The 26559-nt window shown below is 33.0% G+C and overlaps 1 protein-coding gene and 1 non-coding gene across 9 annotated transcripts; one reads left to right on the forward strand and one right to left on the reverse strand.

Annotated features, from left to right (window-relative positions):
- LOC143192677 (ATP-binding cassette sub-family B member 6) lies at positions 1 to 26559 on the forward strand. 8 transcript variants are annotated; one of them, XR_013004859.1, is made up of 13 exons: positions 1 to 283; positions 2586 to 2676; positions 2732 to 2912; positions 3816 to 3991; positions 10948 to 11185; positions 11241 to 11416; positions 14085 to 14290; positions 17668 to 17875; positions 17934 to 18115; positions 22540 to 22654; positions 22769 to 23031; positions 23089 to 23527; positions 26465 to 26559. XR_013004859.1 is itself a non-coding variant. In XM_076398157.1 (12 exons), exons 1-12 carry the CDS (start codon positions 225 to 227, stop codon positions 23312 to 23314), a joined length of 2121 nt encoding a protein of 706 aa, XP_076254272.1. In that variant the 5' UTR covers positions 1 to 224; the 3' UTR covers positions 23315 to 23624. The 8 variants fall into 8 exon arrangements, 2 of the variants coding, with proteins under 2 accessions (XP_076254272.1, XP_076254270.1); XR_013004858.1 differs by lacking the exon at positions 26465 to 26559 and adding an exon at positions 24700 to 25384; XR_013004860.1 differs by lacking the exon at positions 26465 to 26559 and adding an exon at positions 25289 to 25384.
- On the reverse strand, positions 2275 to 2390 carry TRNAL-CAA (transfer RNA leucine (anticodon CAA)). The gene is made up of 2 exons: positions 2353 to 2390; positions 2275 to 2319 (listed from the first exon to the last, which is right to left on the reverse strand). It is a non-coding gene; the product is annotated as a tRNA-Leu (tRNA).

Here is a 26559-nt window from a genome sequence, read left to right on the forward strand (position 1 = left end):
GTAACACAAGAGCCAATACGTGAGCGAATTCTCTTTAGGGTATTTAATAACAAAGAATGCACCGCCTAATTGTACAAGAGAGCAGCCCGCAATTTAAACAATGTTAATCTTATCGACATTTTTAGTGAAACACTTATATCGAATATTTCAATATTTCATTTCGTATTGTTAATCATTACGTCGCTAGACCACGTACGGTTGTTTAGTTTGGATCGAATGCCAAAATGATGCGCGGCGGGCCTAGAGGTGGGAGAGACACAGACGTCCAAATAGCTTTGTTAACGTAAGTAGGCTAGTTTTAGAGTGATTCATTTTATTTTGTATGAAAACACTTTTTGTACTTAAAATAAATGGCCATAAAATATTCTTAATATATTTTCTAATTTATATTAGCATACATTTACTTTATAATAAATACTATTTTTATAAATACTTATTTTTCATTCATTTTTACTATTACAATAACAAATCAAACATATATTTGAAATTATATTTATATACATAACACACCCATTATCTTGAAGTGCAAATCTGGTTTTAAATAAATACTATCACAACCTTTGATGATTAATCATGCATTGTATGTTTCCTTTTCAACAAAAGTTTAAATCCTTACATGTTACCCTATCAGCATATAAATAAATTGATTTTGTTTACTACAAAATTATAATTAATTCCCTTATTTTATTTTATAATATAATGTTACGAATACATATTAATATATTTTTATTTATTTAAAAAATCTCCCAGATGTTAATGGCAGTCATAATTAATATACACAATACTTATCAATCTTGTGCATATTATCGTAACTATATTTACATCAACAAAAAACGTTATTTAAATGAATTGTTACTTAATGTCTATGCAATTATTCTTAAACAAAACGTAGGCGTACTAAAAAAAGCGAAAAATATATGTGAAATAAAGATAACTGATGATCTTATCTCCTTTACTTTCTATTTATTTTTGTTTTATATTTAGCTACGGTTAATCAATTAATAAATTCAGAAAATATACGAATAATTATTAAATTACAAAAGAAAATTTATTAAAGTGTATGACTGAAAAATACTTACGTCTTTTTGATTATATACAAATTTTGCATTATCCATTTATACAAGTATAGGCCGTCCTTTTTCTTAAACTTCAATAATTATAAATAACTTGTGTAGTTATATTAAATAATTTGAAACAAACATTATTATTCGTCTTTTTTTTATTGAAAATATTTTTTAATATTACTTTTAAATAGCGTTTTATACAAAACGTCAAACAAAACAAATTATATGTGAGTTATATGTAGATGACGTTTCTGGAGTTGTCAATAATGACATTAGCTCATACCAGTGAATCTCAATAAGTTAGTTTTATTATATTTATATTTGTTTAATTTCCTTTAATATTAAATATTAATTTAATATAAAACTTTAATATTTATTTATTTTTGATCCTATTGTGGAAAGTCGCATATTGTCTTTTTAATTTTCCGTCTTTTATATAATAGTACAGTATAATGTTTCATAGATATTATTTATAGATGAAAACCTTCAAATTAACCACAATTAGTCACCTGTCTGCAATAATTTAGGTTTCTGGAATTAACTATAATGACATTCGGACAATCTAGTGGCTCTAAACAAGTTACTTTTGCTCTGTTTGGTTTATTAATGATTTATTAAATTGTATGAGAAATAATTGTGTGCTTTAACAAAATTCAGTATACTTAAGATATACTCATTTGTCAAGACATTCATTAAATGTGCCCTCCAAACATTAATGTTCCCAATTATTTAGAATATGTGTATTTTATATTAATACACAATATACTTTTATACATAGTAATTAACATTCTGTTTGCTAAATTCCCATACACAATAGACCGATAAGAGGTTAAACAATGAGAAAGAAGAGTCATAGTTAAATTTAATGAATGAAAAGTGCAAAAAGTCTTGTTTACCTTATTTCCTAAATCCTTAAACAATCAACATGGTCTTTTAATGTTCTGGATTCTCAAGCAAAATTTCAGTTTTTCGTCGACTGTCGTTTCGTTGTTTTCACGGTTTTTCTATCCGGTAGTAAAAATGATGGGTCATAGAGGCCCAGGAGGTCGTGGAGATGCTAACTTTAGTAATGTAGTTGGTAACGGGTTCGATCAGTGAGTAGATTATTAATGCTTTATAACTTTATACAATATTTTAACAGCTTTAAAGTATATATCGTATATTTTTCAACTAAATTTTTAAAATCATGTAGAAAATAAAAAAAATATTTTGTCAGAAGTGGGATTCGAACCCACGCCCTCAGAGAGGACCAGAACGCTCATTCAACCTACAAAGTAGGCAAGGAAACCTTGAGTCTGGCGCCTTAGACCGCTCGGCCATCCTGACATGTTGAGAATTTTTGTACAGCTTGTATTTAAACTCAAAATATATGTGTTGTATTTCGAAATTTATCTATTTTTATAATTATTAATGGTACAATTTATACTTTGTCTTGTAATTGTAATTATAGTTTAAACGGAATAAAGAATATGTTTAACTGAAAACTATGTAAAATCGTTTGTAATATTTTTTATTTTACAGAAATGGACAAAGAGAAAAGGCAACTGATCCAACAGCACCCAAGAAAGACAAAGTTCAATTCGAAAATATCAACGTCAAACTAAAATTTAAGGTACAACACTATAAAATCATTATTTCTTCAACGTTTGATCTTCTATTGTTGTCAGGCCAAGCACGATGAAAATGTATCAACCTGGCGAGGTCTCTATAAGAAAATCAAAACCCTCTCGCCGTTTTTGTGGCCCAGACAGTCGCTCATACTGCAAGTGCGAGTTATTTTTTGTCTCTTACTTCTAGTATGTGGAAGAGCTATCAATCTCTATATTCCCATATATAACAAAAAAATTGGTAAGATATTAATATAAAACTTATTAATTTGTTTGATATCAGTATGTTTAGGTATATATGTCAAATATCGTAATGTCATTGTGACGTTTATTGAATGACCGTAATTGGGGTTATATTGTGAATTATGTCAAGATCATTTAATTCATAACTTATCTTTGTAATTCAGTAAAAATATAAAAGTGTTGTAATATTGATAAATTAGATTAGGTAAATATTATGTCATGCGATTTATATTTCTGATATATAACTGAATCTGGATTTAATTATTATTTTTTTTGAATTGAATTACTTAATTTGCATTTTCATACCTTTTTGTGTCAAAATAATTTGGTGGTCAAAATCATCAAATTGTATCATACTCGTTTTATGTGACATACTATTCTTAGCTCTTTTATAGAAAATAGATCACGTTTACTTACACTTTTAAACTTCTAATTTTTGGTTGGTTTCTTTTTGTTTCTTTCTTTATTTTTGCTTCTTGACATTTGAAGCTTCATTCAGACATTCAAAAATTAATATTTAGTGATTGTTCCACCACTTTTGACTTTGGTTCATTTATTATTTTAGTCTCTCTGCGGAAATTTGCGTTTGTCTTCTATTAAAAGTCATATTTCGATTGTCTAAAGAGATTGGGAAAAATTGGAAAAATGTTTTTAATAACTGCGTTGAATATCGGTGAAAATGTTGCCATTTATGAATCGATGACAATGATTTAAACTGTATTCAAAAGATACTAGCGAAAACTCTTCAGTAAATATCTTTGAAATGTTATATATCCATTATATATCTACAAAACTGGTTAATACTAAGAACCAAACAATGTTGGGAGTGGAATTTGAACAGATCTTTTCAATTTCGACCTTAGAACACTACTGATACTTGATTTTTTCTTGTTATTTACAGTCGATTCATTGACTCCTGTCACTAACGAAGCCCTGACATTCCGATGGGACTACATCGTGATCTACGTTACCCTGAGGTTCCTGCAGGGCGGCGGAGGTGGCGGTATGGGATTCTTAAATAACTTCAGATCGTTCTTGTGGATTCGGGTACAGCAATACACCACCAAAGAAGTCCAGGTAAACTTAATCTTTGTTTGATTTACTATCATTTAAATAAAAACTGCGTCATTGTAATAGACTTTGTCGTACGATCGTGAATCTTAAGTACACAATTCTGAATTATTCAATTGTTTTATAACAATGGATTCGTTGAAGACAAAAACAAACAAAACGCTCGAGTGTTTATTGTGGTTGAGAGAGGCGCTTGCCTCATTCAACAGGAAATTGAAATAGATAGTAATATTTGATAGGGACTTTTTTTATCGTATAATAATTGGCGTTACATGGGTAATCGGTTAGGTATTGAAAATAATTTGCAGCATTTTATGGGGACGGTCAAACAATATTTCCTGTTCTGTCCAAAACAATTTTGCAGGCAAAACCGTAACATTAGTGGAGTATTCTAAGAGTAGTCTATATTTTCAAAGTTTAACCTTTCAATAATATGTTCTTATTATATAGTCTATATGACCCAGCGAACTTCCTAATACATTTCCGACAATTACAATAGTCTCTTCGTTGATTGTTGGTGAATTAAACCTTGTCGTATGATCGCCGGTAGATGTTTTGCCAGTTCAGGCTGTGAGTTTTTTCGGAAAAAACTACATAATTTTCAAGAGAATTAAAAAAAATTAATCAATATATTGGCCATTTGAATCTATATATCTTGCCAATCTTTCAGGCAATTTATGGAGGCCATCGGTCTGGAAAGTACGACAGGTGCGACAATGTGTACCATCCAAGTTCTTTCAACGTTTCTTTGACAGATTTTGCTCTATGAGACGGCGCGTTATCATGCTGTAAACTCATTTTACCGTGTCTTTGGGCCTATTCTAGACGTTTTTCGATCAATACATGATTCAAATTGATCATTTGTTGTCGATAGCGATCACTATTGAGTCCCGCTACACTGGTCCCATCAAACACAGAGCATTGTTTTGCGATCCTTCGCCAGGTGACTTCCGCAGAAATGACTTCCGATCATACTTTTGAAGAAGCATTTCACAGACGATTTTCTATCATTCAATTAATGTGACGCCCATCTTCTCATCTCTTGGATTTTCCCCATTACTCCTAGTCGGTCGCTAATCGTTTCTTGGGCCACATTTAAGCCTTCTGACAATGAGTTTCCAATCTTCATCCAATAACTCTGGCAGTTTCCCATCTTTAAACTTTTTCGGCCTACCAGAACGTCTTGCACATTTAAATAAGAAATGTAATGTGTGCCGCTAATGCACGTTTTCGGGCACGAAACTTGACATTTTCAAGGAGTTATAAATCTGTTAGAACAACCGGTAATGATTTTCCGGTACACAATTAGACAATGCGTTGATGTATTTGCAATTTAAATCCAACAACGTTTTGCTGTTGTTTAGTCTAACATAAATAATTAAGGAAGTAAATAAAACTATTCTAGGGAACATAGATTAACCCAGAAAACACATATTAAGTCAAAAAAATTTTGTTCAAAATAAAACAATAATTAATTTACGACGTGTAAAAGAAAACACTTTGCTATTAAAATGCCATGTTATGTAAAAACGTCAAGTCAATCTATTAACTACTTCCAGAGTTTTACGAATTTTTGTTAATTCCAATTTTTACATTTCCTTGTTATTAATTAACATTGAATCATTAATTAGTTATGTTAATCGTGTTAATTTATCTGGCACAATATCAAATATCTTTAAAATATAGATTTTTTAAAAATGGAAACTTCTCCGTATTGGGTGTAAATAAGTTACGACAAACCGATGACCAACTGTGAACTTTCTGATTGGGTAAATAGGTCATATACTTCAAATGAGGGAGAACATTACGACAAGGTCGTATTTATTGTATTTAACTTGTAGTTGCATGATATTAGCCATGTTTAGATGTAAAAAAAATAGCAGTTTTTTTTGATAATTTATTTTAAGAGGTTGTGGAAAATTATACATTGGCTCGATGAAAAGTTTTTCCGAACGTTATTCGTTGAATTTAAATGAAATTTAATATGTAGATGACTTACAGGTATACGAAATTACTGTATTAGGTAAAAACCGGTGAACATTTCAGCGAATTCTGTTCATCTCGTACAAAAAAATCTTGATCAGTAAAACTCTCTAGGGCAGGGATGCGCAACCTTTTCTTGGTCAGGGGCCACTTTTATATTATTCTTGTTACCAAGGACCACTATGTAATCAATCTGAAATTATATCTAATTAATTTATAACTTAATAGGAAATATATAAAAAGAAATAATAATAATATAATATTTTTAGGATAAACTTCTCTAAATTTAGTATTAACGTGATTTCTGAGCTTACATCTTTTGTACGAGTCCGGCTATCCTAGGACTAATATTCTTACTATACGCAAATCATCATTTTCTTTCAAATGATTCCTTGCCTTGTTTTTAATTACCAACAATGCAGAAAATTATTGTACACATAAATAAATTAATGAGAAAACAATAAAATAGTTTGAACAAATTTTTTTGCAAAATAAGTTTTTTATTCAACATAATTCCCTTCAAGGGTGATACACCGATTATAGTGACCCTCCTACTTTTCGATACCATTTTTGTAGTACGATTTGTCCTTTGCTTGAAAATAGGCCTCAGCTTCGATCGATCACCACGGTCTTCACTCGACGAAAATTTCTTCCTAGCGAGCATTCTTTTGAGACCAGAGAACAGGAAATAGTCGCTGGGGGCCATATCTGGAGAATATGGTGAACGAGGAAGCAATTTGAAGCCCAATTCATGGATTTCTTCCAAACCATTTAGCCATTTCAAATTGCCATGTCCATGAAGCCATTTAGATGGCGCTACTAGAATTAAATCCATATGTTTTTTAGTTAGCCTTAACCCTCAAAAGATGCGTGTATAAATCTGACAGCTGTCGGATCATTAGTTTGTGAATTATAGCATTTTGAGTGAAACAACTGTTGTTATTGTGAAAAATAAAAAAAAAGAAAATGGATAAAAAGGAATTTTGCGTGTTGATAAAATATTGCTTTTTGAAAGGAAAAAATTAATGCCTTGCCGAGTTTCCCCTGCACTGGGGCACTGGTTTTCCTGGACATTGCCCCAGGAAAATCAACCATCAAGGATTGGTATGCTAAGTTTAGACGTGGTGAAATGAGCCGAAGAGGGTGAATGCAGTGGACGCGCAAAAGAGGCTGTTACCGACGAAAACATTTAAAAAATCCTCAAAATGATTTTGAATTACCGTAAATTGAAATTGAATGAAGTATCAGACACTCTAAAGATATCAACTGAACGTGTACATCATATCATTCACGAATATTTGGGTATGAGAAAGCTCTGTGCAAAGTGGGTGCCACGCGAGTTCACTTTTGTCCAAAAACAACGACGAGTTGATGATTAGGAGCAGTGATTGAAGATCATCAAGCGTAATAAACCCGAGTTTTTGCGTCGATATGTGACAATGGATGAAACATGGCTCTATCATTTCACTCCGAAGTCCAATCGGCAGTCATCTGAGAGGACTGCATACGATTAATCCACTCTAAAGCGTGGGAAAACGCAACAGTCGGCTGGCAAGGTTATGGCGTCTGTAGATTGGAATGCACAGGGAATAATTTTCATTGACTACCTTGAAAAGGAAGGACCATCAAGATCTGACCCCCAGCGACTATTTCCTGTTCTCAGATCTCAACAGAATGCTCGCTGGGAAGAAATTTTCGTCGAATGAAGAAGTGATCGCCGAAACTGAGGCCTATTTTGAAGCAAAGGGCAAATCGTACTACAAAAATGGTATCGAAAAGTTGAAGGGTCGCTATAATCAGTGTATCACCGTTGAAGTGAAATATGTTGAATAAAAAAACTAATTTTGTTAAAAAAATGTGTTTTACCATGGTATGGTCTAACTATGGTTAACAGGTCATAACTATTTTTTTATAAACACATAAATTCGGCCAAATCATCATTATTATTTTTTTATTTAGTGTCCCAATGTTATTGTCTCAACAATGGAGTTATCATTTGTTGTTGCTTGTCGCTAGATTAACCATCACGCGTTGCAACATGAAACCAAAGAGGTAAACGTCCTAAACCTCTGACACTAATTTAAACGTTGGCAGCGAAACGTCAAGTTCATTCCCAGTAAAATGTCGATAAATTTCGGTCAATATTTAGCAACAGCATACTTGTTTTGAATACACATATTTTATTTTTAAAAAATGTTAATATCACCGCGGATCTCTGCTATGTTAACGTCAACTATTTCGACAACTAAACAAGGCTCTCGATAACAATTTTACGGTAGCTTGTAGCAATAATAACGATAAATGTTAGATAATTACGGTTTGATGCGGTTTAAATTTAATTAGAATACAGACCATTTTCGAAAGATTAACTATATTAAAATACCTCCGATTTTTAGAAATCCTTGATTTCCATCACTTAACTGATTAATATGTATGAAGGCATACGTAATATTCTAATTTATGTATTTATCAATTGATAAACATTTCAATAACAAGTATCAGTAGCTTATGTAACCAATTATACATACAGATTTTGAGTGTCTTGGAATGTTGATATGTACATATTCCCATACTACATACATTTTAAATGGTTTATAACAATAAATATTTTAATTGTCTGATAATTAATAATTAATCTAATAAGATCTTCATTCAATACACTTAAAAGACATATTAATTTTAAAATATGTCTTTTGTTTAAATTTTAAATTACATTTTTTGGTTTATTTTTGGATGGAGGGTTATACCATCAAGCTTAAAAGCTATACATGTTATATTTTCGAAAGTAACACCTTAAGAACATGTGAGGTGTGGTTTCGAAAATTCCAAAGTGGTGATTTCGATGTGCACGACAAAGAATGTTCTGGTAAACCGAAAATGTTTGAAGATGCGAACTGCAAAAGTTATTGGATGAATAATCAACCCAAACTTATAAACAATTATCAGAAGCTTTAAATGTTACCCAAGAAACGATTAGTGACCGATTGTGCGTAATGGCGAAAATCCAAAACATGGGAAGATGGGTCCCACATCAATTGAATCACAGGCAAATGTATGATTGGAGGTTATTGCTGCATTGAATAGTGACGGATGATGAGAAACGGATCTATTTTTAAAACCAAAAAAGCGTAAAAAAATCATAGTTATCATCTGATTCTGTGCCCAATCGTTTTGGTCGCAAGACAATGCTCTATATTTGGTGGGATTAGTGTAACGTGAAGTATTGCGAACTGTTGAAACCTGTCGAAATAGTTAAAAATGATCGCTACCGACAACAAATGATTAATTTGAACCAAGTTTTGATCGAAAAACATCGAGAATGGGCCCGAAGGCCTACGGTGAAGTGATTTAACAGCTCAAGTGCGATAACAAGCTCATAAAGCAAAACCTAGAAAGCATTGAAAGCACTCGGAGGGGACATATTATCGCATACGCCGTACTCTCCAAACCTGGCCCCGTCGGACTATTAACTTTATCCATCAATGGAACACACGCTTGTAGAGCACCACAAACAGTTTTTTTGGCATGGCATCCATAAATTTCCTGAAAGATAGGTAAGATGTATAGAATCAAATGGCCAATATTATAAATAAATAAATATATTTTTCCATTTTCTTGAAAATGATGTAGTTTTTCCGAACAAAAAACCGGTGATGACTTTGCGGTACACTTGATACTTCGAAACAAGAGTCCAAATTAATAAATTAAATATATTTGAGTGAAGTATATAGGGGTATAAGGGGCTTATGGAAGCGACTCAGACGTTAAGAGATAACACGTCATGAAAATAGTCGTAACTTCGAAAATAATTCGTATTTTCAAACATTCTTTTTAGGTTCTAATGTTGTTATTTTATTGCTCGAATGAATTTCAAAAATAGTTAAAGAAATGTGGATAATTCCATTTATTCGACGAGTTGCTTATACGCTTTTTAATCTGAGCTCAAGGGACATATCCAAATTATTATCATTTCCGAAAATATAATCGTTCTTCCTCAATTATCAAGTTTTGACAATAGGTTTTATACCTAGTTATGTCATCTCTCTTGGAGATCAACATGCTAGAGAAAATTTCACAAAATCGTGAACGTGTGTTTGGTCTGCTGGTCCTATTTGGTTACAGCCATAAAAGTTTTACAGTTCGGGCAAGATCTTGAATTTTGGATTCGTTCGTTGCATTCGTACTTGCAGTTCTTCTTATTTACGTATTCCCTAAGAGGAAAATAAACTTTATCAAATTGTAAACAAGATGTTGCTTGTGGCTGAAAAGCGTTCAGTTGACTTTCTTGATGACCTTGGTTGCTTTGTTACTAATTTTTCCATTTCCTTGAAAACTTTTTAAGTTTATCTTGAGTAAGGGGAATACGTGGAGCATCAGTGATGTTACATACTCCCATACTTAGACCACATAGGTTCAAATAGGCATCGCTATTTAATGATAGATCAATCTCCTTAATTTCAAGTCAAGTTGTGAGTATTTTTCGACTAAGCAGTAATTTAATTTTGACTCTAACCTGTTCAGCTTTTTGACTAAAGTGATGTTTCCAATTTGATGGTAGGCATCAAGAAGGATGTCGAGGTATTTCGCTCATTCTGTTGGAGAAATTGGACATCCTTTTTGGGCTTTTCTCTTCAGCACAAAATTAACATTCATTTCAGTCTTTAGTTCATTTATCAAGCCTGTTGACTATCTCTTATACTTTTTCTACAGTTACTACAGTTAGCAAATGTTCCAAATACTGTTTCTTTTGTTGTTAGGATATCAGCAGTTTAAAGGAGATACAGGAGTGACCCAAGGGTACTACTAGGGGGTACTAAATTTAGCCAAAATAGTGTTGAGAATGTTCCTTGAAAATGAGAAACTCTAAATTTTCTTTGGATATTATCCCCATCTTGTTCATACTTTATTGAACAGCAAAGTTATTGAATCGAATATCAAGAGAATTATTGAATGACCATTAAAAATTTTTTTTTCTGTAGGTACAACTGTTCAAACACTTACATAGTCTTTCACTAAGATGGCATTTGAACCGGAAAACGGGAGAAGTCCTACGTATCATGGACAGAGGAACGGAGAGTATCAACAGCCTCCTGCAAACCATCGTCTTCTCTCTGGGACCCACCATCGCGGATCTATTAATCGCTATTATCTATTTCTTCACAGTCTTCAATTATATATTCGGCCTAATAATCGGAGTTACCATGATTTTCTATATAGGTAAGGCGGCAACGTATCGGAGAGTCTTTCTATATAATAATTAAACATTATTTAGTGTTTACGGTACTGATTACCGAATGGAGATCGAAATTTCGAAGACGCATGAATCTGGCCGATAACGCGACCAGAGCCAAAAGTGTCGATTCCCTGTTGAATTTCGAAACGGTTAAATATTACGGAGCCGAGAATTACGAGGTGGAGTCGTTCAAAGAGGCCATCGTCAATTACCAGGTAAGCAATCATCCTTTACTCCGCCGGCTATACGCTGCTAATGATCTTTTCTTCATAGTGGTAAGATAATGATTACTAATATTAACATATCTCGGGCGGTTAACATTATGTTATTTTAGGAATCAACATCTTACTATGGTTTAACAGTGAGAATCATTGTTCCATCCGAAAGAGTACAATTTGTCGAAAGCATTTCAATAGCGCTCTTAAATTTATACATATCGTAGACGTACCTAGATGTGACAAATCGTATAAAACATTGTAATATCGCACAGAGATTAATAACAGAGAATGTTAGGTTATTTTTACTGGGATTAACGGCACCTCAGTAAGGTATTTAACACAGGATTTAGAGGTTATATCACAAGATTCCTTCGTGTTTTATTATGTTACGTTAACCCAGCAAGGTTACTCGTTTAATATTTCCAAACTTGATATTTAGATTTATTACGACGTTTCGACATCGATGTTCTGTTTGGATTTTTAAAGGCTAAATACAAATAACAGATGTCGTTCTAATAATAGAACCAATGGAAAATAAAAAACAAGATACGTATAGGAACCCAGTGACGTATATATTGGATCAACGGAATATATATTGCAATATTGTACTTCGCTAAAATTAAATCATTTAAAATGGAAAAAAAAATCAAGAAAAACAACTAATTTTAATTGATACCCGCTACTGTTAAGGGCGCAATTATAAAGGGTTTCCCAAAATTAACAGACGATTTGAATGAATAAAAAATTGATCCCGTCCAATAAAACAGCTAATGCGCGTTATAGATGACGTCGAATATATTGCAAAACACAATTTGTAAAAATATGAAATACGTATTAAACCCGAAGAGAACCTTTCCTTCCCATTTTCTCTTAGTTAAAAACAGATACAATGCTGTCTGATGAGTCAGGATATGTGACCGATCTAACAAGAGTCTAATTCTTGAAACGCCCGGCAGGCGTCGTTGCCAGTTCTTGTAAATTATACGTATATTTGAAGAATATAATATAAATATAATCAATTATCATAAATTCACAGATTAATCGAACATTTTCCTTCAAACTCAAGTTAACATTTTTCCGTTAACATTTATATGATTACTTTTGAAAGAAGAAAAACAGAAAACAAAACTATATGTAAGATAACAAATATAATTTATTTATCAAAGTTATACTTCTATCACACCACACCACCCATAAAGTAGAGTTCTAGGTGTACTTCTTTAGGTGGCGTCTTTCTTGGGTCTAGTCCACAAATATCCATTTATCTTTAAAATCATTCAGTAATTATACACACCTCAAACTTAACATATTAACTGGACACATTGTCTGATCTTTCATTATCTTCGATTATATTCTTCAACAAACAAAATTAAATTCTATCCCTGTCAAAATCCTTATTTCAATTTTTTTTTCGTAGAAGACTTTTCCTTTTTAGTTGGAAAAAATAATCTAATTCAATATATCCATTGAATTTTGAATGCCTCTCACTTACTATGATCGACGAGCTGTGATTTTTGACGGTCACATAAAGGACATTAGTCTATTCGAAGTTTTTAGTAATGCGTCATGGATATTTGTGACGTAGAAATATTGCAATGTTGCCGCATCAACTCTTAGAACAACTCAAGAAAATGATTCAGTCTATAAAATTCGATTTGCCATAATAACAATTAGAAATCATAAACTGGCAAACGCTGTAAACTAAAAGTCAAATTTTATGCGGCAAAATTAAGACGTGTTGATGTCATACATTTTAATGACGTGCATTATCTGTTTTAACTATTGTTAGAACCAATTTTGTAGAATCGATTTGGTGAAGGTGTTTGGGCAATTAAAACACTGGATTCAACTGAGTCACCCTATATTTATTTCGACAAACATATCGGTCAAAGCCCCGACACAGAATGAATCAAGATGGCGGGATCTTCATCCTGTCCGGATGGCATTAGTACGAGCATGCGCCGTAGCCTTTATTATAATTTACAGGAAACTACTAATCGGCAATGCAACCATATATACATCGTCAAAGGACGTCAGCTGTAGGCGCACCCACCCAATTATTTATATATCCAACACTATATTTTGTACGAAATGTTCAGAATGTGACTGCCAAACTTCCATTATTTTTGAAGAATTATTTTTAAATTAAAGTATCAGATGTCAATACGCGAGTTTTCTTGACATTTCTGCTATAATTCAGGAAAAGGTAAAAAATATGAGAAGCAATATGTCGCAGAGTGCTAGATCTGGACAATAAGCTGTATATTGAAACTATTTGAACTTTAATTTACTGAGTTTATCAAAGATTCTTCTTTGAACTATATGAGTAACTTCTTGTCACGAGTTGTTTTTTTTATCAACAAACAATTCTTTTTACATACAAGATAACACGAGCAAACGTTACTTCCTTGATCGATTGTTATCAAATAAACTAAGTTGTCCTTGTTGAAGTCTTTGCTTTAGGTAAATAAAAATACAATATTGTTTTTATATATTTCCTTGGTCTAATTAGCCAATGGGATAAGTCTTAGTCTCCAAACCTTCACAACAACAGTTCATATTATAAAATGTGACACAGCCTTTAACTCCTTCACATTAGTACAAAGTAGATTAGATGCTTGCCAGTATTTTTTCGGGTGCGTTCTTAACATAAGCTTTATTTTAGGTTGAAGAATGGAAATCTACTGTAACCATGAATATGATGAGTTCTGCTCAAAATATGATCGCCAATTTGGGTTTGTTGGCGGGCAGTTTGTTGTGCGCCTATCATGTAGTCGAAGGTGGAGACTTAAAAGTGGGTGATTACGTCTTGTTTGCTTCTTATATTGTGCAATTGTATTCTCCATTAAATATGTTCGGAATGCAATATAGGTAAGTTAAAGAAAATAATTAATAATTAATTAATCGAGTATTTTGATAGGTAATTTTGGTTGTTTCAATTTTATTTTTTATTACCCTTATACTAAAATAGTATTTGCAATAAGTATTTATGTTTTTATTATATATTCACGGCATATAGAAAATGACTTCATTAAGTGATCTGTCGTATAAAATACTATTTTAATTAATTAGTCTTATTATAAAGCTTATTCTAAAGTTTATATATGTCCAATAAACAGATCGGGTGGTGTCAGTCGTTTTAGTCTACGCACTTCACTGTCACTTCACATATTTAGCTGCTTATAGAGTACATTGCAATGCACTGACACTCTTTCGCAGTACTTCACACAAACACGTTGAATTACACTCGTTATTGGTTCTAGAGGAATATCACGTTGTATCACTTCATTCGAACATAGTATAGAGCATGGACAATGGCATGCAACACTTTATTTTGTAACCGTTGTAACAGGTCAATTGAAAAGTCCCTTCAAGCGTGATATACTGATTATAGCGACCCTCCAACTTTTCGATACAATTTTTGTAATACGATTTGTCCTTTGCTTCAAAATAGGCCTCAGTTTCGGCGATCATCTCTTCTTTTGATGAAAATTTCACCCCAGCGAGCATTCTTTGAGATCTGAGAACAGGAAATAGTCGCTGTGGGCCAGATGTGGAGAATACGGTAGGTAAGGAAGCAATCTTGGTGAAGCAGCACTTTCTTTTTCTTCAAATACGGCCGTTTTTCGGCGATTTCGTCTTACAAATGGTCCAACAACTCTATGTAATAGTCGTTATTGATGGTCTTTCCTTTTTCAAGGTAGTCAATGAAAATTATTCCATACGTATCCCAAAATACAGACGCCATAACCTTGGCAGTGGACTGTTGCATTTTCCCGCGCTTTAAACAGGGCTCAGCGTATACAGTTCACTCAGATGACTGTCGATTGGACTTCGGAGTGAAATGATGGAGCCATGTTTTATCCATTGTCACATATCGACGCAAAAACTCGGGTTTATTACGCTTGATCATCTTCAAACACTGCTCCAAATTATCAATTCATCGTTGTTTTTGGTCAAAAGTGAGCTCGCGTGGCACCCACTTTGCACAGAGCTTTCTCATACCCAAATATTTGTGAATGATATGATGTACACGTTCAGTTGATACCTTTAGAGTGTCTGATATTTCATTCAGTTTCAATTTACGGTCATTCAAAATCATTTTGTGGATTTGTTTAATGCTTTCGTCTGTAACAACCTCTTTTGGGCGCCCACTAGGTTCACCATCATCGGTGCTCATTTCACCACGTCTAAACTTAGCATACCAATTTTTGACGGCTGATTTTCTTAGGATAGTGTCCAGAAACTCGACATCAAGCCAAGTTTTTGCTTCAACTGTATTTTTTCCCTTAAAAAAGCAATATTTTATCAACACGCGAAATTCCTTTTTATCAATTTTTTTCACAATAACAAAAATTGCTTCACTCAAAATACTATAACAAACTCGACAGCTGTTAAATTTATACTCATAACTAGAAAAACATATGGATTTAATTCTAGTAGCGCCATCTATGTGTCAGGCCGGGGACTCTTCAATTGACCTGTTAGGTTTCAATACTTGCTTGTGTAATAGCAATGTATTCATATGTACCTATAATGGTGATTTTCTTCCAGTTAACCAATAGATTTTACTATATTTTAACTCCTCTTTCCTTTTCTTTTTGTGAGTTCTTTCCAACGAAGTTTTGTATCAGCATTTATTACTAGATGCAGCGTTGTTGCTATATGGAATGATAGTATTATTTATTGTTTAGCATTAGCATTGTACATGCACACGTTTACTTTATTTAATTTTTTTTATTTGGATCCAATTATCTCTATTGTTACTTGTCTGTTGTAATTTTGCAGCAAATGTATTTCCATTTGTGGTATATCACATGTGTTGTAGGTAAAGTACGTAAAGAATTAGCCCTAATTCACTTCCTTGTGGTATACCTGCCTTAGCTTCTTTTATCGTAGATTAGTCTTCCTTTTGTTTGGTTCTAAACATTCTGGCTGTAATGCAAGATGTCAATAGCTCAGTGTGTTGTTTTGGTAACACTTTCTGTAACTTATGAACAAAGCCGTCATCAAAGATTTGTGCTACATCTCAGAATATACTTGAACATACATTTTTAACTACATAGGCTTTTTCAATTTCATCTTTTATTCTATGCACCTGGTCAATTGTCGAATATTTGTTAGCAACCCAAAGTTATATGTAGGTATGGGTTTTTTTACTGTCTATAATGGGTTGTATGCTTTTCACCAGGAGTTTTTCAAATACCTTAAGTATTACTGGTGGCGGTGATATAGCTCTATGCGTTTTTCCAGGTTTTGGGATCAAGATAACATCAACCACATTCCAAAGGCCTGGGATATGTTTTAGTCACAATAATGCATTGATAAAGTTAGTACGTTTTATAACTCTGATGATTTCTTTCGATTAATGTTTCGGCGCGACTAATTGAATCGTCGAATTGTCATATTCTATATCCGGCAAATTATACTCAAAATACACTCTAAGGGATAGTTTCAATTCTTTTTTTACTTTGTTTGATATCTCCATAAAGGATTCAGCTTTAGGAATATATCCTTAAAAGGATATTTTAAATCATCATCATTTTTAATCAATCAGCGCTATAGCTGTTTTAATAAAACGAATAGGCATTCATAGACGAAACTTTAAACTTATTTTTTTCGAAAAATACTTTTTTCGGGGCGATTTGTATGATATTGCATTGTGTTGAACCCATTCACTTGAAATTTGGCGTGAACATTCGTCTTAAGAAGACCCATTCCTTTATTCCCTTAAGTTAAACTATGAAAATATAAAAAAAAACGACCTTTTCAAATTTCTGGACTAGATAACTCTAGACTGAAATAAACTCTTCAATTCTTTTCTGAATTTTTACCAATCTTCTGACATCGCTATTCTGATCTTCGACCTGAACATCTTCTTTACAAGCATTGGCTTCATAATATGTTTTTAAGAGTAGCGGTTGCAATTTAGGTGGAAATGTTCATATTGAAGCTTTTGATTTAAAAATTCACAAATGATGATAATTTGACTCAGAAATGGCGATTGTGGACGATAGATGTCCAACTTTACTGAAAGGTTTATGCACAAGGTTCTCAAAAGATAAAATATATTAATATTGATTATATAAAATCAGTTGATTTATTTTTGCGGAGTTATTTGAAGTTAAAGGTCTATGTCAACAAACTCACAACCACTTACGCGCTGATGAAGTAGATCTGATTCCTGATCAATGAAATTCAGCTACATTCATGCAAACTATTTTTTAATATTCTTCGACGCGTTTCAGACAAATTCAAAACAATTTTGTGGATATGGAGAACATGTTCGATCTTCTTAGACAAGAACAAGAAGTAGTTGATGCTCCAGACGCCACATCTTTAGTTCCCAAGGGCGGTACTATCGAATTCAAAGACGTCACGTTCAGATACACCCCAGAGAAGATCATCTTGAAAAACATTAGTTTTTCGGTGCCAGCAGGCAAAACAGTTGCTCTGGTAAGATGATGATGACGATTATCATAATCTCCACAGTATAATAGACGAATTTTTGTAGGTTGGACCCTCTGGCAGTGGTAAAAGTACCGTCATGAAACTGCTCTTCAGGTTCTACGATGTGGAGGGGGGTTCTATATTGGTTGATGGGTATGACGTGAAGACGCAAATTACCCAAGAGTCCCTGAGAGCCATTATTGGGGTGGTACCTCAAGAAACTGTGCTGTTTAACAACACCATAAAGTAAGTTTCGATGAATTTATTTTGAGGGATTTTTTTAAATTCATAATTTTGTTGAGGAACCTTTTTTTCCCATATTCAAATCGCAATAACTTTTGATCTAGTGAACAGAGGACACTATTTTATATCCAAGATGTTCTGTGGTGACTGTTACCTTTAGAACGCGCTATATTATGGCTTTATTGACTAATTATTACTAAAGTTAGGCGACATTAAAGGCATCTATTAAGAAAACCGAAAATACTTTCTCCCAACCTTATAGAATGGCTTTTCATTTGGATGAAATAATTAATTTTGACAATAAAACAAATATGATCATAATAACCTCCAATTAGTGATTTTGTTGTTCTTTTAAACGAAAAATATAGAAGAGATAGAAAAAATTCCGGAACCCTATCACAGCGCCATCTATCAGGTTCCACATGTGGAATCCATACGAATCCACATATAATCCTTCCAATAAAACTACGAATGCAAGTCATTAGCATGCAGTGCATTAGACCATCATATTGTAATGTTAAATTAAATTATATTTTATTTTTGTTTCATTATTTTAGTTACATTAGTATATTTTGGTCCGAGTCGAAATAAACGAAACTTAAATTTACGTGGCAACATTGCATTATAAATTTTCATGATTTTGCATTGGCTGTTTTATTGGAAGGACTATAAACCCACATAATATATTTCGTCAAAATCATTCCAACCGTTTACAAGGAATTTAATGACATACACACAGACAAAATAATTATGTATATATAAACAACACTCACATATGTCAAAAATATTGATGACTTCATTAAGTGATCGGGTGGTGTCAGTCGTTTTAGTCTACGCACTTCACTGTCACTTCACATATTTAGCTGCTTATAGAGTACATTGCAATGCACTGACACTCTTTCGCAGTACTTCACACAAACACGTTGAATTACACTCGTAATTGGTTCTAGAGGAATATTACATTGTATCACTTCATTCGAACATAGTATGGAGCATGGACAATGGCATGCAACACTTTATTTTGCAACCGTTGTAACAGGTCAATTGAAAAGTCCCTTCAAGCGTGATACACTGATTATAACGACCCTCCAACTTTTCGATACAACTATTGTAGTACGATTTGTCCTTTGCTTCAAAAGAGGCCTCAGTTTCGGCGATCATCTCTTCATTCGACGAAAATTTCACCCCGGCGAGCATTCTTTTGAGATCTGAGAACAGGAAATAGTCGCTGGGGGCCAGATCTGGAGAATACGGTGGGTGAGGAAGCAATTCGAAACACAATTAATGGGTTTTTGCTATCGTTTACACTGACTTGTAACACGGTGCATTGTCTTGGTGAAGCAGCACTTTCTCTTTCTTCAAATACGGCTGTTTTTCGGCGATTTCATCTTTCAAACGGTCCAATAACGCTATGTAATAGTCGTTATAGATGGTCTTTCCTTTTTCAAGGTAGTCAATGAAAATTATTAGATGCGTATTCCAAAATACAGACGCCATAACCTTGCCAGTCGACTGTTGCATTTATTGGAAGGACTATAGACCCACATAAAAAATTTCGTCAAAATCATTCCAACCGTTTACAAGGAATTTAATGACATACACACGGACAAAATAATTATGTATATATAAACAACACTCACATATGTCAAAAATATTGATGACTTCATTAAGTGATCGGGTAGTGTCAGTCGTTTTAGTCTACGCACTTCACTGTCACTTCGCATCTTTAGCTGCTTAGTGAGTACATTGGAATGCACTGACACTCTTTCGCAGTACTTCACACAAACACGTTGAATTACACTCGTTATTTGTTCTAGAGGAATATTACGTTGTATCACTTCATTCGAACATAGTATGGACCATGGACAATGGCATGCAACACTTTATTTTGCAACCGTTGTAACAGGTCAATTGAAAAGTCCCTTCAAGCGTGATACACTGATTATAACGACCCTCCAACTTTTCGATACAACTTTTGTAGTACGATTTGTCCTTTGCTTCAAAATAGGCCTCAGTTTAGGCGATCATCTCTTCATTCGACGAAAATTTCACCCCGGCGAGCATTCTTTTGAGATCTGAGAACAGGAAATAGTCGCTGGGGGCCAGATCTGGAGAATACGGTGGGTGAGGAAGCAATTCGAAACACAATTAATGGATTTTTGCTATCGTTTATACTGACTTGTTACACGGTGCATTGTCTTGGTGAAGCAGCACTTTCTTTTTCTTCAAATACGGCCATTTTTCGGCGATTTCATCTTTCAAACGGTCCAATAACGCTATGTAATAGTCGTTATAGATGGTCTTTCCTTTTTCAAGGTAGTCAATGAAAATTATTAGATGCATATTCCATAATACAGACGCCATAACCTTGCCAGTCGACTGTTGCATTTATTGGAAGGACTATAGACCCATATAAAAAATTTCGTCAAAATTATTCCAACCGTTTACAAGGAATTTAATGACATACACACGGACAAAATAATTATGTATATATAAACAACACTCACATATGTCAAAAATATTGATGACTTCATTAAGTGATCTGTCGTATAAAATACTATTTTAATTAATTAATCTTATTATAAAGCTTATTCTAAAGTTTATATATGTCCAATAAACAGATCGGGTAGTGTCAGTCGTTTTAGTCTACGCACTTCACTGTCACTTCGCATCTTTAGCTGCTTAGTGAGTACATTGGAATGCACTGACACTCTTTCGCAGTACTTCACACAAACACGTTGAATTACACTCGTTATTTGTTCTAGAGGAATATTACGTTGTATCACTTCATTCGAACATAGTATGGACCATGGACAATGGCATGCAACACTTTATTTTGCAACCGTTGTAACAGGTCAATTGAAAAGTCCCTTCAAGCGTGATACACTGATTATAACGACCCTCCAACTTTTCGATACAACTTTTGTAGTACGATTTGTCCTTTGCTTCAAAATAGGCCTCAGTTTAGGCGATCATCTCTTCATTCGACGAAAATTTCACCCCGGCGAGCATTCTTTTGAGATCTGAGAATACGGTGGGTGAGGAAGCAATTCGAAACACAATTAATGGATTTTTGCTATCGTTTATACTGACTTGTTACACGGTGCATTGTCTTGGTGAAGCAGCACTTTCTTTTTCTTCAAATACGGCCATTTTTCGGCGATTTCATCTTTCAAACGGTCCAATAACGCTATGTAATAGTCGTTATAGATGGTCTTTCCTTTTTCAAGGTAGTCAATGAAAATTATTAGATGCATATTCCATAATACAGACGCCATAACCTTGCCAGTCGACTGTTGCATTTATTGGAAGGACTATAGACCCATATAAAAAATTTCGTCAAAATTATTCCAACCGTTTACAAGGAATTTAATGACATACACACAGACAAAATAATTATGTATATGTAAACAACACTCACATATGTCAAAAATATTGATGACTTCATTAAGTGATCTGTCGTATAAAATACTATTTTAATTAATTAGTCTTATTATAAAGCTTATTCTAAAGTTTATATATGTCCAATAAACAGATCGGGTGGTGTCAGTCGTTTTAGTCTACTCACTTCACTGTCACTTCGCATATTTAGCTGCTTAGTGAGTACTTTGGAATGCACTGACCCTCTTTCGCAGTACTTCACACAAACACGTTGAATTACACTCGTTATTGGTTCTAGAAGAATATCACGTTGTATCACTTCATTCGAACATAGTATGGAGCATGGACAATGGCATGCAACACTTTATTTTGCAACCGTTGTAATAGGTCAATTGAAAAGCCCCTTCAAGCGTGATACACTGATTATAACGACCCTCCAACTTTTCGATACAACTTTTGTAGTACGATTTGTCCTTTGCTTCAAAATAGGCTTCAGTTTCGGCGATCATCTCTTCATTCGACGAAAATTTCACCCCGGCGAGCATTCTTTTGAGATCTGAGAACAGGAAATAGTCGCTGGGGGGCCAGGTCTGGAGAATACGGTGGGTGAGGAAACAATTCGAAACACAATTAATGGATTTTTGCTATCGTTTACACTTTCTTGTAACACGGTGCATTGTCTTGGTGAAGCAGTACTTTCTTTTTTTTCAAATACGGCCGTTTTTCGGCGATTTCATCTTTCAGACAGCCCAATAACGCTATGTAATAGTCGTTATAGATGGTCTTTCCTTTTTCAAGGTAGTCAATGAAAATTATTAGATGCGTATTCCATAATATAGAGGCCATAACCTTGCCAGTCGACTGTTGCATTTATTGGAAGGACTATAGACCCACATAAAAAATTTCGTCAAAATCATTCCAACCGTTTTCAAGGAATTTAATGACATACACACAGACAAAATAATTATGTATATATAAACAACACTCACATATGTCAAAAATATTGATGTTTACTTTTGATGCCTAATATAATTAACACTTTACAGATATAACATTAAATATGGAAGAGTGACTGCGAATGATGCTGAAGTTATTGAAGCTGCCAAAGGTGCTGATATTCACGATAGGATTATGACATTCGCCCAACAATATGAGACTGCCGTAAGCATTAATAAATTAATAATTAAATATTTCATTGTATTACTTATATGATAATTTCTCATACTCATTAATTCTTTATATCGATTGCGTGTAACATTATATTTCTGGTCGTAGGTTGGTGAAAGAGGACTACGTCTGAGTGGTGGGGAGAAACAAAGAGTAGCCATAGCCAGGACATTGTTGAAGGCGCCCAACATCATTCTTCTCGACGAAGCTACCAGCGCTCTGGACACACACACTGAAAGAAACATTCAAGATTCCTTGAATAAAATGTGTATCAACAGGACGACAGTTATTGTGGCTCACAGACTGTCCACCATCATACACGCCGATGAAATCCTTGTTCTGAAGGACGGTATAATTGTGGAAAGAGGAAGGTTGGTTGTTCGTACGAATATCTAGTTAATAAATAATAATTTCGCTTTTCCTTCCAGCCATGTCGAACTTTTAGCTAAGACTGATGGTATTTATGCGAGTATGTGGCAACAACAATTAGATGCCAATAATGATAACAAAGAAATCGAAGAGGCGCCGGAAAAACCATCCAGATTGGAAGGCAGAGGACCAGGTGGCCCTAGAGGACCTGGTGGACCTAGGGGACCTGGAGGTCGTAAGGGACCTGGTGGACCGAAAGATGGAAAAATGGGGCCTAAGGAATGAGGACTCTAGAAACTAGTATTCTTAAAAATGACAAAGTTAAAACATACTATAAATGAAATATTAGCTACCAATTTTAAAATGTGTTTTTTTATACAGTATGTTATAAATATGAAGTCATATCTCTAAATATTGTACTTAGGATCCTGTACGATCCCAGTCACTCATATATATTGAAGTAAATGTCTCAGTATTGGTTTAGTAAGGCATTAAATAGTATTCTATTTCATTAATATCTTTATTGTACTCTGAATTTAAAAGCTTTATATATTTATGTAAAAAGAATATTTATAGAATAAAGTGTTTTATAATGTTTGCTTTTTTTATTAATTAATTAATTGAAAGGGAATTGAGTTATGAAATATATCCAGTTTTGGAAATATTGTCAGCAAATAAACAAGTTCAACAATCAGTTAAATAACGATATGATAACAAGGAAGTTCAAGATGACTGGAAAATCAACTCAAAATGAGAAATTCTTACACAGGAAGAACATAATAAGAAATATGGAACTATAATACCGTTGCAATATATTGTTTGCTCAGAAACATATTCATACATTTTTAAAATCTGTACTAAACCCTATTTTACTTTGTATATATTACTAGTGTTGAGAACAATCGACTGAAATCGACTATCGACTGTTCAGTAATTGACTACTTTTTACTATCGACTATTTCAGTCGCTATTTTTGGTTCGACTGTTTTTACTAACGATTGTTTTCAGTCGACTGTTTTCAGTCGCTATTTTCAGTCCGATTGATTTTATTACTGTTTACTATCGACTGTTTCAGTCGTTTACAGTATTCTATTTCATTAATATCTTTATTGCACTCTGAATTTAAATGCTTTAAATATTTATGTAAAAAGAATATTTATAGAATAAAGTGTTTTATAATGTTTGCTTTTTTTATTAATTAATTGAAAGGAAATTGAGTTATGAAATATATCCAGTTTTGGAAATATTGTCAACAAATAAACAAGTTCAACAGTCAGTTAAATAACGATATGATAACAAGGAAGTTCAAGATGACTTTGGAAAACCTACTCAAAAATGGGAAATTCTTACACAGGAAGAACATAATAAGAAACATGGAACTATAATACCGTTGCAATATATTGTTTGCTCAGAAACATATTCATACTTTTTTAAAATCTGTACTAAACCCTATTTTACTTTGTATATATTACTAGTGTTGGGAACAATCGACTGAAATCGACTATCGACTGTTCAGTAATTGACTACTTTTTACTATCGACTATTTCAGTCGCTATTTTTGGTTCGACTGTTTTTACTAACGATTGTTTTCAGTCGACTGTTTTCAGTCGCTATTTTCAGTCCGACTGATTTTATTACTGTTTACTATCGACTGTTTCAGTCGTTTACAGTATTCTATTTCATTAATATCTTTATTGCACTCTGAATTTAAATGCTTTAAATATTTATGTAAAAAGAATATTTATAGAATAAAGTGTTTTATAATGTTTGCTTTTTTTATTAATTAATTAACTGAAAGGAAATTGAGTTATGAAATATATCCAGTTTTGGAAATATTGTCAACAAATAAACAAGTTCAACAGTCAGTTAAATAACGATATGATAACAAGGAAGTTCAAGATGACTTTGGAAAACCTACTCAAAAATGGGAAATTCTTACACAGGAAGAACATAATAAGAAACATGGAACTATAATACCGTTGCAATATATTGTTTGCTCAGAAACATATTCATACATTTTTAAAATCTGTACTAAACCCTATTTTACTTTGTATATATGACTAGTGTTGGGAACAATCGACTGAAATCGACTATCGACTGTTCAGTAATTGACTACTTTTTACTATCGACTATTTCAGTCGCTATTTTTGGTTCGACTGTTTTTACTAACGATTGTTTTCAGTCGACTGTTTTCAGTCGCTATTTTCAGTCCGACTGATTTTATTACTGTTTACTATCGACTGTTTCAGTCGTTTACAGTATTCTATTTCATTAATATCTTTATTGTACTCTGAATTTAAATGCTTTAAATATTTATGTAAAAAGAATATTTATAGAATAAAGTGTTTTATAATGTTTGATTTTTTATTAATTAATTAATTGAAAGGAAATTGAGTTATGAAATATATCCAGTTTTGGAAATATTGTCAACAAATAAACAAGTTCAACAATCAGTTAAATAACGATATGATAACAAGGAAGTTCAAGATAATTTTGGAAAACCAACTCAAAATGAGAAATTCTTACACAGGAAGAACATAATAAGAAACATGGAACTATAATACCGTTGCAATATATTGTTTGCTCAGAAACATATTCATACATTTTTAAAATCTGTACTAAACCCTATTTTACTTTGTATATATTACTAGTGTTGGGAACAATCGACTGAAATCGACTATCGACTGTTCAGTAATTGACTACTTTTTACTATCGACTATTTCAGTCGCTATTTTTGGTTCGACTGTTTTTACTAGCGATTGTTTTCAGTCGACTGTTTTCAGTCGCTATTTTCAGTCCGACTGATTTTATTACTGTTTACTATCGACTGTTTCAGTCGTTTACAGTATTCTATTTCATTAATATCTTTATTGCACTCTGAATTTAAATGCTTTAAATATTTATGTAAAAAGAATATTTATAGAATAAAGTGTTTTATAATGTTTGCTTTTTTTATTAATTAATTAACTGAAAGGAAATTGAGTTATGAAATATATCCAGTTTTGGAAATATTGTCAACAAATAAACAAGTTCAACAGTCAGTTAAATAACGATATGATAACAAGGAAGTTCAAGATGACTTTGGAAAACCTACTCAAAAATGGGAAATTCTTACACAGGAAGAACATAATAAGAAACATGGAACTATAATACCGTTGCAATATATTGTTTGCTCAGAAACATATTCATACATTTTTAAAATCTGTACTAAACCCTATTTTACTTTGTATATATGACTAGTGTTGGGAACAATCGACTGAAATCGACTATCGACTGTTCAGTAATTGACTACTTTTTACTATCGACTATTTCAGTCGCTATTTTTGGTTCGACTGTTTTTACTAGCGATTGTTTTCAGTCGACTGTTTTCAGTCGCTATTTTCAGTCCGACTGATTTTATTACTGTTTACTATCCACTGTTTCAGTCGTTTACAGTATTCTATTTCATTAATATCTTTATTGTACTCTGAATTTAAATGCTTTAAATATTTATGTCAAAAGAATATTTATAGAATAAAGTGTTTTATAAT

Source organism: Rhynchophorus ferrugineus, unplaced genomic scaffold (assembly GCF_030347505.1).
Source record: "Rhynchophorus ferrugineus isolate W39M unplaced genomic scaffold, kcgeb_rfMv2 rfM3, whole genome shotgun sequence".
In the NCBI taxonomy this organism is placed as follows: domain Eukaryota; kingdom Metazoa; phylum Arthropoda; class Insecta; order Coleoptera; family Curculionidae; genus Rhynchophorus; species Rhynchophorus ferrugineus.